A 12,774-nucleotide genomic window follows, 5' to 3' on the forward strand; every position below is an offset into this window, starting at 1 on the left:
TTTACACTACATTGATAATTTTTGTTGTTGTTGGTTTTGAAAGGAATAAGTTTATATTTACTGAAATCCTCAGTAAATTTTTATCCTAGTTGAGTAGTTATAATTTTTATCCTAGTTGAATAGTTATAATAGAGACAAAAAGATAACAGAAGTTTGCTGATTTCTGTTTCAGCACTTTCCTCAGCAAACTTCAAAGTAGACAGCTCTCTGTGAATACTCGTATGAATACCCAAGAGCACATCTACCTCCCTGCTCTCTTTCCCTCCTTTCTGCCACATGTCTAGTCTGTCTTCCATTTTCTTTTTCTTTTTGTCAGGGTTGTGGGAAAGGTCAGTCACAGACTTAAAGAATAAGCTATTTTGATTTACTGGTGATAAATCACACAAGATTCTATTCCCTTTTCTCCTGTTATTTTTTTATTATTATTTTAAAAGTAATGTATGGTATCCATACAATGAAATACTATGCAGACACTGAAAAGAATGAGATGCCTTTGAGTGTATGTATTGTGTGGAACAATCTCTAAGCTATTAGTCGGTGAAAACCAGCAAGGTACAGAACAGTGTGCTTGATGTACTATGCTTTATGTAAATTACTTTAATGACAGAGAATAAATATATGTATGAGATTTCTTGAAGACTAAAAAGGAAACTGGTAACATTGCTCAGCTCTAAAGGGAGGAACAAGTGAGCAGGACATGTGTCTTTGGTACCTTTTGAGTTTTATAGCATACGTACGCATGTGTTGCTTATTCAGAAAAACAATTCTTTTAAAAGTGTTGTATGGTCATGGTGAACAATTAAAACAGTAATGAGGTATATAAAACAAAAGTTAAATCTTCCATATTACCTCTAACACATGCTTCCTCAATTGCTATTAATGGTTTGGCATATACCATTATTGTCCTGAACATTTTCTCTATATTTATAAACATGAGTGAGCACACATATATTTCTATGTAATTTTTTTTAACCTGAGATCATCTCATACACACTTTTTGGTAGTTTAGTTTTTTCACTTGCTATATCATAGACCATTGGACCATTTCAGTAAATATAAACTTATTCCTTTCAAAACCAACAACAACAAAAATTATCAAACTCTGCCATATTTAATGTGCAAATAAACCTTAAGGTATCATACCATCTCCTGTTGATAGATGTCAGATTGTTTATAGTCCTTTGTTATTATAAACAATGGTACAGTGGCTATTCTGAGTTAATTTATACGTGTATTATAAATTTTGATGTCATTAAATAACAAAACTAAGATATTTTAGATAGTGACAACAACATGCGTATGGAAACACAAGGAAAGAGAGTATATGGGATTTCCGGGAAACAGGCAATCTTGTTTGTGAGGTGGGAGGTGCTGGAGCCGAAGAGAAGAGCCTGTGTTCTGGGCTGTGGATTTTATCCTAGTGAGAGTATAAATCACTGCCGGGCTCCGAGCTAGAGAACCAGGTTGCTGGCTCACACTATACAACGGTCTCTGGCGGCAGCACGCCCTATGGGATGTAGATTCAAGGAAATCAGACTTGATGTCCTGAAATCTATTAGGATGTTGCTGTAGTAATAACCAAGGTGACAAATGAGGAACACTTAACATTTTAAAACCAACAAACTTGAGCTAAACTGGAGAAGGGGTGTATTTGCGAGCTAGTCAAGAAACAGAATGAATAGGATCTGGTGACTGACCGGGCTGTGAGGGACAGGAGTGGAGGAGTTTGGGCATCTGACTGACATCTGACTTGGGCAGCTGCTGGCCTCGGGTGCTGCCCTCTGAAGTGAGGTGAGGGTTTGAGTGGCTGTGAACAGGGAAAAACCTAATCCAGTTTGGGGTACAGTGAAGGGTGTCTGACATTCAAGGGAACGTGTCCAGGAGGCAGTCTAGGGTGGGGGAGAGGTGTCTAGAAGCTGAAGGCATTAGCACGTGGGTGGTGCTGAGAGCCCTGGGTGCTGTCACCCAGTCTCCACATCGCTTCCTAGCCAGCGTTCTTTCTTCTACCCCCTCGTACCCACCCCCATGATGTTATCAGCCTCTCAAAGACAAATCCAAGATCTAAAATTATTACCATTCTTCTTTTTATAAGAATCATTCCAGCAGAAGAGGCAGCTTACAAGCCTACACTTTTGAGGAACAGCCTGCACTTCCTGTGGTGAGTTTCATCCTCTTCCTTCCCCACCCCCCCATCATCCACGAAAATGTAAAACTCAGCAACCTTTTCTCTTTTTTTTAACACTGAATATGACCTTTGACTGCCTACCGCAGCGGTTCTCAACCTGTGGGTCGCGACCCCTTTGGGGGTTGAACGACCCTTTCACAGGGAGCGCCTAAGACCGTCAGAAAACACATATATAATTACATATTGTTTTTGTGATTAATCACTATGCTATAATTATGTTCAGTTTGTAACAATGAAAATACATCCTGCATATCAGATATTTACATTACGATTCCTAACAGTAGCAACAGTACAGTTATGAAGTAGCAACGAAAATAATTTTATGGTTGGGGGTCACCACAACATGAGGAACTATATTAAAGGGTCGCGGCATTAGGAAGGTTGAGAACCACTGGCCTAGCAGAATACTGATCCAGCCCAGGATCTAGGCTCTGGGATAGGAGGTGCAAGGGAGGGAAATTGAGTAGGTAGTTTCTTTAAGAACGAAACCGAAGAACTGCCTCCCGCATAGTAAGAAAGCCCATCTCTGACTGTGGATGACATCTGGCTTGTCTGAAGGGCTGTCCTGGCTGGAGGGGGTCTGCCGCAGGGAGCACATGGTTCAGGATGATGGTGTCCAGCTGCCTTGGCTCTGTACACAGCCTGTGGCATATAGCAGCCATTCTGCCCCACACATGAAGTGTCATGTCAGAATTCAGTCACGTATATTCTGCTGCTTTTGGGTAAATGCTATGAAGCTATCAGTTTAACTCATCTGGTTTACTGTGTCATTGAAAGCTGTTCTCTTGTTGATTTTCTGTCTGGAAGATCTATCCATTGATATCAATGGGGTGTTAAAGTCCCCTCTTACTGTTGGTTTTTCTCTTTATGTCCATCAGTTTTTGCTTTATATATTTAGGCGATACTATGTTGGGCACATAACTGTTTTCAAGGTTTATATTATCTTGTTGGATTGAGTCCTTTCTTATTATGCAATGTCCTTCTTTGTCTGTTATTATAGCCTTTATTTTAAAGTCTATTTTGTTTGATAGAAATATTGCTACCCCAGCTCTCTTTTTGTTTCCATTTGCATGAAATATCTTTTTCTATCCCTTTATTTGCAATCTCTGTGTATCTTTCTACCTGAAGTGAGTCTCGTTTTTTTTAATATATATTTTTATCAATTTCAGAGAGGAAGGGAGAAGGAGAGAGAGAAACATCAATGATGAGAGAGAATCAACAATTGGCTGCCTCTTGCACGCCCCCGCACTGGGAATTGAGCCTGCAACCCAGGCATGTGCCCTGACCAGGAATCAAACCACAACCTCCTGGTTCATAGGTTGATGCTCAACCACTGAGCCACACTGGCCAGGTGAAAGTGAGTCTCTTGCAGATAGCATATATATGGGTCTTCCTGTTGTTGTTTTTTAAAATAAGTATGTTTTTATTGATTTCAGAGAGGAAGAAAGAGGGAGAAAGAGATAGAAACATCAATGATGAGAGAGAATCATTGATAAGTTGCCTCCTGCATGCCCCCTACTGGGGATTGAGCCCCCAACTGGGGCATGTGCCCTTGACCAGAATCAAACCTGGAACCTTTCAGTACTCAGGCTGACACTCTATCTGCTGAGTCAAACCAGCTAGAGCTGGTCTTGTTTTCTTAATCATTCAGCTACCCTATATCTTTTGATTGGAGCATTTATGCCATTTACATTTAAAGTGATTATTTAAAGGGACTTAATTATTGACATTTTATCATTCATATTTATGGGGGAGTGTCCTTCTTCTTCTTATAAAGTCCCTTTAACATTTCTTGTAATAATGGTTTGGTGGTAGTGAACTTTTAGCTTTTTTTTTTTAAATCTGGGAAGCTCTTCATTTCTCCTTGAATTTTAAATGATAGCCTTGCTGGGTAGAGTAGTCTTGGTTGTAGGTCCTTGCATATAACGATTTTGAGTATTTCATGCCAATCTTTCTGGCCTGCAAAGTTACTATAGAGAAATAAGCAGACAGTCTTATGGGAGCTCCCTTGTAGGCAACTAACTGCTTTTCTCTTGCTGCTTTTAACATTCTCTCTTTGTTGTTAACCTTTTGCATTTTCATTATGATGTGTGTCTTGGTGTGGGCCTCTTTGGGTTCATCTTGTTTGGGATTCTGTGCTTCGTGGACTTGTGTATCTTTTTCCTTTACCAGGGTTGGGAAGTTTTCTGTTATTATTTTTTCTAATAGGTTCCTGATCCCTTACTCTCTCTTCTCCTTCTGGGACCCCTATGATGTGGATGTTGTTATGCTTCATATTGTCCCAAAGGTCCCTTAAACTATCCTCATTTTTTAAAATTATTTTTTTATTTTTGTTTCTCTGGTTGAGTGTTTTTTCCTACCTTGCCTACCTTGATTCAGTTTTCTACTTCATTTAATCTTCTGTTGATTCCTTCTAGTGTATTCTTCATTTCAGATATTGTGTCCTTCATTTCTGACTAGTTTCTATGTCTTTTTTAATGCTTGCTCTCTGGTGAAGTTCTCACTAAGTTCCTTGAGCACCCTTATGACCATTTTATTGAACTCTGTATCTGATAGATTGCTTGCCCTTACGTCTTTTAGCTTCTTTTCTGAAGATTTCTCCTGTTTGTTTTTTTTGTTTGTTTGTTTAGGGCATTTTCTTTGTCTCCCATTTGGCTGCCTTTCTGTGTATTAGGTAGATCTGTTATGTCTCCCAATCTTGGTAGAGTGGCCTTATATGTAGTATAAGTGTCCTGAGCGACTCAGTGGCACAGACTCCCTGATCACCTGGTGCTCCAGGAGCATACCTTGTGTAGGTTATGTATGCCTTCCTTTTATAGATGAGCTTTGATTGCTGTTGGCATATCTATCAGTGGGACTGACCCTCCACTGGCTGGTTATGAGGATTGGTCACAGTCAGTGTCTGAGCTGCTCCATGGGGGCTGATCCCATGAAACAGAATTTGCCCCCACAGGGTCTGGTGTTTTCTGGGACCTTCCTTTGGGTATATCACTTTTGGAGCTAATTGGGTCATGTTCTATTGTGGTTTGAAGACTGCCACCATGTATGTTGGTTTTGGGGCCTATTGGAAGAGACTCTGGTGCAGGTCAATGTTATACGCTGCCTGTGACCAGCTCTGGGCTATCTGTTAGGAGCTACAAAGCAATCCATAGTTGGTAGCTCCCTTGCCGGGCCTTGGTGAGGGTAGGAGGGGCCAAGCTTTGTACCAAGGCCAGATGCCACAAGTACAAGGCCTGGGGCAGATCAGCAAAAGGCCCAAGCCACCCTGAGACCTGCTACTGCCTGCCAGCTGCCCGTTTTGCTCAGCCACTGAAAGAGCCTTGGGCAGTACTCTAGTTGCATGTGTTGGGTTCACAGGGAATCACCAGGTAAGGGAAAATGGTGTTCACCAAGTTAATACAGACTCAACTTGGCACCAGTTCTGGATCTAAACCCATTCAGCAAAAGTCTCAGGGTACACCAAAGACCAGCTGCCACCTGCCTAGGGCCTGTGTACCTTTGCGGTGGGATGGGGTGTCGGGGAGTCATCAGGGTGGAGCCAGTAGAGTTCATCAGGTTAAAGCAGATTAAGAGGGAGGGCTCAACACAGGACAGGTGGCACTTGTCCAGCATGCAGGAAGACGGCCCTTACTCTGAAGTCACACAACTCAGTTTCTCTCTGTGTGTCTCTGGCACCCAGAATTCCTCAAGTGTTTTTTAAGAAAGACTGCAATGTGGGCCCCGACTGATTGCCCCTGGCAGAACCTACAACTCTGACCAAGTTGAGTAGTGCAAGGCCTCTGGGAGTCGTCAGGGTGGGACTAGTATAGCTCACTAGGCTAATGCCCTGAGGGGGAAGTGCTTGACCCTGGAAAGACAGCATCTGTGTGCAGTGTGGGAGAGGGACTCAGCACAGGGTCATTGGTGACTGTCCCTCCAGCCCTCTCTCCAAAACCACGCAAGTCAGTTTCTCCCTGCATGACTCAGGTACCTTCTTAGCTGCTATCCCTCTGCTGGAGCTCCGTGTGAGTGCCTGGGAACAAGAGCTTGTGTGCAAGCCCTTTAGGAGTTCGCCTCGGCTTCCAGCAGCCATCCATCTTCCTGGGTAGGAATCCCCATAGATTTTTCACAGCCAGATGTTATGTGGGCTCTTTTTCCCAGCACTTTTGTTCTGGGCTGGGGAGCTCAGCGTGGGATTGAGACCACTGGCTTCCCAGGGGGACCTCTACAGATGAGATATCCCTCCAGATTCTCAGCCACTGCATGTGGGTGCAGGGCCAGCCTGTTTCACGTCTCCACCCCTCCTACCAGTCTCATGTGGCTTCTTCTGTAAATCCTTAATTACAAGACATCTGTTCAGCTAGTCTTCAGATGGATATTCTGGTTATTCAGGTTGATTGTTCAGTAATTTAGTTGTGATGTTGATGTGGTCATGGGAAGAGGTGAAGAAGGCACAGTTTCCATCCATTATGCCATATTGGACCAGATTTTCTACTGTGACGTTTTCTTAGTGTTAATACCCTCATCTTTATGGTCTACTGTTTTGTTTAAATGAACTGTTATATGATTTACTGTGTACACTTCAAAATATTATTTAAAACATGTTTTGTTTTAAAGAGGGCTAGCAGTGACAATGGGATGTGGTCTTTTTAAAAGCATTTTTTCTTAGTAATATTTAATTCTCTCATTATTCTTCATGTTAGCTTTTGCCTACTTCATCTGGATTACCACCAGGTTGGGAAGAAAAACAAGATGAAAGAGGAAGATCTTATTATGTAGATCACAATTCCAGAACCACTACGTGGACAAAGCCCACTGTACAGGTACCCTCAAATCTATCCCTTAACTTGTTTTCTTACATAAATGAAGCCGTCATATTTCTATGGAAGCTATTACTTCACTTTGTGGTATATATTGGATGCTGCTGGCATGTTCTAGTTATTTTCTGACATTGGTGCTAAGTGTCTACTATTTCCTGTGGGTCTCTGATGTGCATGAATTACCACTTGTCATTACGTAAAACAAGTCCAGTTGGGAATAAGAGGCCAAAGTAAATGATCTAGTCCATTGGGTAATTTTGTAATTTGAATGGCTAAGACCTTTATTTAGCTAAAAGATAATCTTAGTAATTTGTATCTATTAAAGAAATTTGTGTTGATGACATATTGTCCTTGACAACAGTGAGTGCTTTTTTAAGTGTTTAGGGAAATATTTATTTTATCTTATCGTCGTTTCTCTTATTGAGAGTAATAGAACAGATACCTTTTTCTTTACACCCAGTATTTACCACCATTAACAAATTACTATATTCATTTCTAGACTTTTTATTTTTTAAAATAAAATTTTACAGATAAGAGAAAATTTCTTTTAGCCAAACACTTGGTCCCACTCCCCAGAGAGAACCACCTTTTTGAATTTGTTGTGTATTCTACCCTATTTTATATACTTACAAACAGAGTTAAACAATGCAAAATATTGTTTATGTCCATATGTTTCAAATTTTGCAAAGATGTTGTATTGTATAATTCTGAATCTTTTTTTTTTGCTCAACATTGTTTTAAAACCCAATCCTTTTATTTTTATTTTTTTAATAGCGATCCAGTGTATTTCTTTTAACTACTGCCTAATATTTCATCAGATGACTATATTCCAATTAGCCATTTCTGTAGTGGATATTTGTCATTCAGTTTTGTCTATCCAGCATAGGAACTCACTTCTATATACATAGAATTCCCCACCTCTGAGTCTTTTGGGTGAGCAAAGACAGCCTTCGGCAGTGGCACTGTGGCTTCTCTTGCAGCTAGGGCACAGCTTCCTTAGTCACGTGCATCAGCAACAACTTTGTCAACCAGCATCTTACAGCTCAGAAATTAGCTGAGAAATGATAAATTATTTTTAAAAAACAACAACAAAGTTTAACAGAACACTTTATTTTAAAAATGAGCCTCCAATGTTTAGGCTTATTTATACGTGTATATTCTGCCTGCAGGTTGTTACCTTTTTAACCACAGCTATTTGTGTAAACTCTATAAAACATTTCAACGTGATTTAATTAATGTGCTAGGCCACAGTGGAGACCAGTCCGTTGCCAGCAAGTCAGAGTTTTCCTGCAAGCCCTCAACCACAGGTCCCCACAAGTGATGCGGCACAGCAGGTGACTCCGCCGGCTGAAATGGAGCAAGGGTTCCTTCCCAAAGGCTGGGAAGTCCGGCATGCACCAAACGGGAGGCCTTTCTTTATTGACCACAACACCAAAACCACCACCTGGGTAACTTCAATACTCTCCAATTTAAATTTATAACAACAATAGTAATCGCTTATATATAGTTCTTTGTAATCTTTTTAAGTGTACATTAATATAACCTTCATTTTCTAGTATTCATTTAAAATTATGTTGAAATCATAATAGTATTATGTCTATTCAAGATATGTTTATGACCATTTTTAGTATTTGGGGGTATTGTCCTGTAGATACATTTACTTCCTATATCCAATTTTAAACTCACTAGTCATAAATGCTTGGGAAGATACTTAGTAATATCTTTGTAGTTCCAAAGTACTTTTGAATCCATACCTCATTTAATATTTAAAAAATAACAACTTGTAAGGCTAAGTAGAATAAGTATTTTTATCTTAAGACAAGGGCTTAAAGTTATTTAGCCATTGGTTCACCACTAATAGAAAAATTACTGAAAATTAGCAGCAAAATAAATAGGTTTGATTAACTAATTTATTTTAAAGACGAGTGTGCCTAAAAAACCTAAAATAATTTAATAAATTATTTAATCAAATATTAAAATAATAATTCAAATAAGTTGAAGTTCTCTTTTTCATCAATTTGGTTGATTTTAATAACCTATTTGAGCTTGCCACCCTACCTTTCGAAAATATTAATAAATCAACACGTTAACAGGTGCCAAAAAGCATGTTCAGGGCTTCAGAAACAACAAGTAGTCCAGATTTACTGTCCTACTCTTTCACCCAATTTTGTTTAGAGAAGAGTCCTATGTAGCCCTAAGGAATGGGGCAAAATACTCTGAACGGTTTTTGTGAGAGATGATGAGTTAACACAGATCCTACTCTGAAATCTGAGAACTGAATACTGTAGCCTGAAAATGATACTAGATCTTACATGGAGAAACTATTATTTCTCAGATTAAGCCAGCGGTTCTCAACTTGTGGGTTGCGACCCCTTTGGCGGTTGAACGACCCTTTCACAGGGGTTGCCTAAGACCATCCTGCATATCAGATATTTACATTACGATTCATAACAGTAGACACATTACAGTTATGAAGTAGCAATGAAAATAATTTTATGGTTGGGTCACAACATGAGGAACTGTATTTAAAGGGCCAGAAGGTTGAGAACCACTGGATTAAGCAAATGAAATAAAAGAATAGTTTAAGCCTGGATGGCGTCAGCTTATCAGGAGGTCACGGTTTCAATTCCCGGTCGGGGACCATGTGTGGGTGGAGGCAGCTGATCAATGATTCTCTTCTCATCATTGATGTTTCTATCTCTCCCTCTCCCTTCCTCTCTGAAATCAATAAAAATGTATTTTTTAAAAGAGAATAATTTAAATATTTATTGGTGTTAGAAAACATAGTATCAGATTGACTTTCATGATTTTAAAATTATACTGTTTTCTTCATTTATTCTACCAAAAAAGGAAGATCCAAGACTGAAAATTCCAGCTCATCTGAGAGGAAAGACATCACTAGATTCTTCCAATGACCTTGGACCTTTACCTGTAAGTTTATAGAGCTGCTACCAAACTACTTGGCTGCATTAAACATTTTTGTATTTGGGACTACAGTAGTAGTTCTTTAACAGCTGTAAGCAATATAATTAAAGTGTTGATGCCTTCTACTAAGAATGAAATATGCAAATTAAATTAATCATATAACCAATGGTACTTTTCTACCCATACATCTAAAACGCTTTTTGTAAAATAATTGAAATACATTCTTCATTATAGCCAGGATGGGAAGAAAGAACCCACACAGATGGAAGAATCTTCTACATAAATCACAGTATGTGCAGCGTGGTTTTTCATTACATTATTTCATAATGTTGAATTTTGTGCATAAGAATGAAGAATATCTTTTTTCTCTCTCTCTTCAGATATAAAAAGAACACAATGGGAAGATCCTCGGTTGCAGAATGTAGCAATAACTGGACCAGTAAGTCTCTTCGCATCAGTATGCCCTGATGGGATTGTCCTCTCACCTGTCTCTTTCAGGATGAATGGTCAAGTGCATAACCCTGCAGGCATTGGGAGGAAAGCATATTTGCCTTTCTCTCCTCTGTCACCACCCCGACTCCAGGTCTCAGATAGTTCAAAAAAGCATATAAGATTATATCCTTCTCCCGCACAATAGCTTTGGGAGACTAGTAAGCCAGACAGTCAAAATGCTAAGGCAGTGGGCTGCTCTGCTCAGGCTCATACTTGCCACTGTCTGAAAAAGAATGACAGGCCACAGCAGATCAGAGAGGAATCTAGAGTGTACAGGTGAGGAAGTAGACAGCGCCCTATCCACTCTGGGGCTGCATCTTGAACTTTTTGGTAGAAATTCTTATAGATATGAGATATACATATAGTATAGATCAGGGGTCCTCAAACTTTTTAAACAGGGGGCCAGTTCACTGTCCCTCAGACCGTTGGAGGGCCGGACTATAGTTTAAAAAAAAACTATGAACAAATTCCTATGCACACTGCACATATCTTATTTTGAAGTAAAAAAACAAAACGGGAACAAATACAATATTTGTATTTGCATGTGGCCCTCGGGCCGTAGTTTGAGGACCCCTGGTATAGATAAGTAGATAGATATAGATATAGATATAGATATAGATATAGATATATGACACACTCATATTTAAATATTGCCATGTATGATTTTTATCCTACTCTTGAGTCGGGTTAATAATAGGAAAATTATTATCCTCTTTTATATAGTAAATTTTCCATTTTTTAGTTATTCAGATTTTAATTGTTTTTAATTCACAAAAATAAGTAAAATTAAAGATACAGTTTTTTTAGATTATTTTTTAGTCTCCATGTTTGGTCGTTTAAAATAATGGATAAAAAAGGCAACTCCACAATGTTCAAGGAAAAAGTACATTTTTCAAATTGTTCCCTTAATGGAGAAATCACTTTGAAAGTCTCTTTAGAAATGGAAATTTTCATTTCTAATATTTCTCTTCTTGGAAGAAATTTCCTGTTTCTGGCATGTTGCATTTCAAGAATATTGAATGATGAAAATTACAGCCATAGGAATTGCTGAATATAATTTTATCTTAAACAGAGAAATTTAAAAAGTTTTAAGTTTTGTATTTGTTTTTCTTTAAATTAAACTTTCCTTTCCACATATTCTCTTTTAATGCCTTTAACTTATGTACATAAAATACGCAGAGGGGAACTTTTAAAATTGTTCCAAAATAAAACAACCTAAACCTTCTTTATTTTTCTAAAAATTTCAACTCAAGGCAGTGCCCTACTCCAGGGATTACAAAAGAAAGTATGAGTTCTTCCGAAGAAAGTTGAAGAAGCAGGTTAGTGATACTTATAATGAGTTTTTAAGAATGAATGTTATGTACACTTAAGGTAATGGGAAATGCCTTTTTAAATGGATGAAGGAGATACAAAAAAAGGTGGGGGGGAGAAAAGAGCAAGAGGATTTGTTCTATATTTGTAACAACTTTAAATAGTTTCCTATAGGGAAAGGATGCTTATTTTTTTATATACCTTTAGAGACCACAATTATTTTATGTCTTTATTTTTCAAGGTATCCTGTAATCTAGACAAGTAATATTAAAAGTTTGCTTTTAAAGAACTCTAATGTAGTTTCCTGGTGGGGTTTGTGGGGCTTGGGCTTTGTAGAATCTGAGCAAGAGTAGCTCCGAGATTACCTCCTCCTGGTCTTTGAGGAGACACAGACTCTCTGGATTCCTCTTCCGCTTTGACCATTGTTTTCCAGTGATCGTCATTCATTCTCTACAGTTTCAGTTATAACAAACTGTGTAATTTGAAAGTGCGGCTGTGGTTGGAACAGTGCTCTTGTTGCTTGTCTCCTTGTACTTATCACATCTGTTCACTGCACTTCTTTCCATCATTAAAAATTTAATATGTTTGGAATTAAACTCATTATCTACCCATCTATTTCATTTCTGTTTGGTAATGACCGTATTTTTAATACCTTTCTAATTTGCTCACCTTTTCCCCTTCCCCTGCAGTTTAGGAATACTACCAGTAGGTGGCTATATTGGGTTACATTTTCTTGCATTCTAAACCAGACGCCTGCTTTTGCACATTCAAGATCCAACATTTAACAAAAATGAAATATAATAGGTGTTTAGTGAACTATTGTATGCCTAAATAAAATCCTAATATATCAGCAACTTTTTAAACTCATCTTCAATAAAAATGGTTAAAATTGCTTTAGAAATTTGTTTTCTACTTCTTAAAATTCTTTGGGATTTTAAGTTTTTGTTGGTTTATTTGCCTGGTAAATATTTTCAGTCTTAATTAAAAAATGCTGGTGAAATAGAAGGACTAACTTCTCCTTTTGTCACACTGAACACTTATAAACATGTTATGATATCTAAT

The 12,774-nt window shown here is 38.4% G+C and overlaps 1 protein-coding gene across 4 annotated transcripts in view; it reads left to right on the forward strand.

The window, feature by feature from the left end:
• Window positions 1-12,774, forward strand: part of NEDD4 (NEDD4 E3 ubiquitin protein ligase) — a 132,377-nt gene that overhangs the window by 100,808 nt on the left and 18,795 nt on the right. For all 4 annotated transcript variants that reach the window (XM_070422168.1, XM_070422176.1, XM_070422186.1 and 1 more), the window contains 7 exons: window positions 2,093-2,158; window positions 6,868-6,987; window positions 8,229-8,432; window positions 9,835-9,915; window positions 10,144-10,198; window positions 10,290-10,348; window positions 11,655-11,720. In XM_070422168.1, the coding sequence (XP_070278269.1) occupies window positions 2,093-2,158; window positions 6,868-6,987; window positions 8,229-8,432; window positions 9,835-9,915; window positions 10,144-10,198; window positions 10,290-10,348; window positions 11,655-11,720 (651 nt within the window). The remainder of the gene's footprint in view (window positions 1-2,092; window positions 2,159-6,867; window positions 6,988-8,228; window positions 8,433-9,834; window positions 9,916-10,143; window positions 10,199-10,289; window positions 10,349-11,654; window positions 11,721-12,774) is intronic.

This window comes from Myotis yumanensis, unplaced genomic scaffold (assembly GCF_028538775.1).
Source record: "Myotis yumanensis isolate MYYU_CA2020_CCGP unplaced genomic scaffold, mMyoYum1.0.hap1 SCAF_1, whole genome shotgun sequence".
NCBI classification, from domain to species: domain Eukaryota; kingdom Metazoa; phylum Chordata; class Mammalia; order Chiroptera; family Vespertilionidae; genus Myotis; species Myotis yumanensis.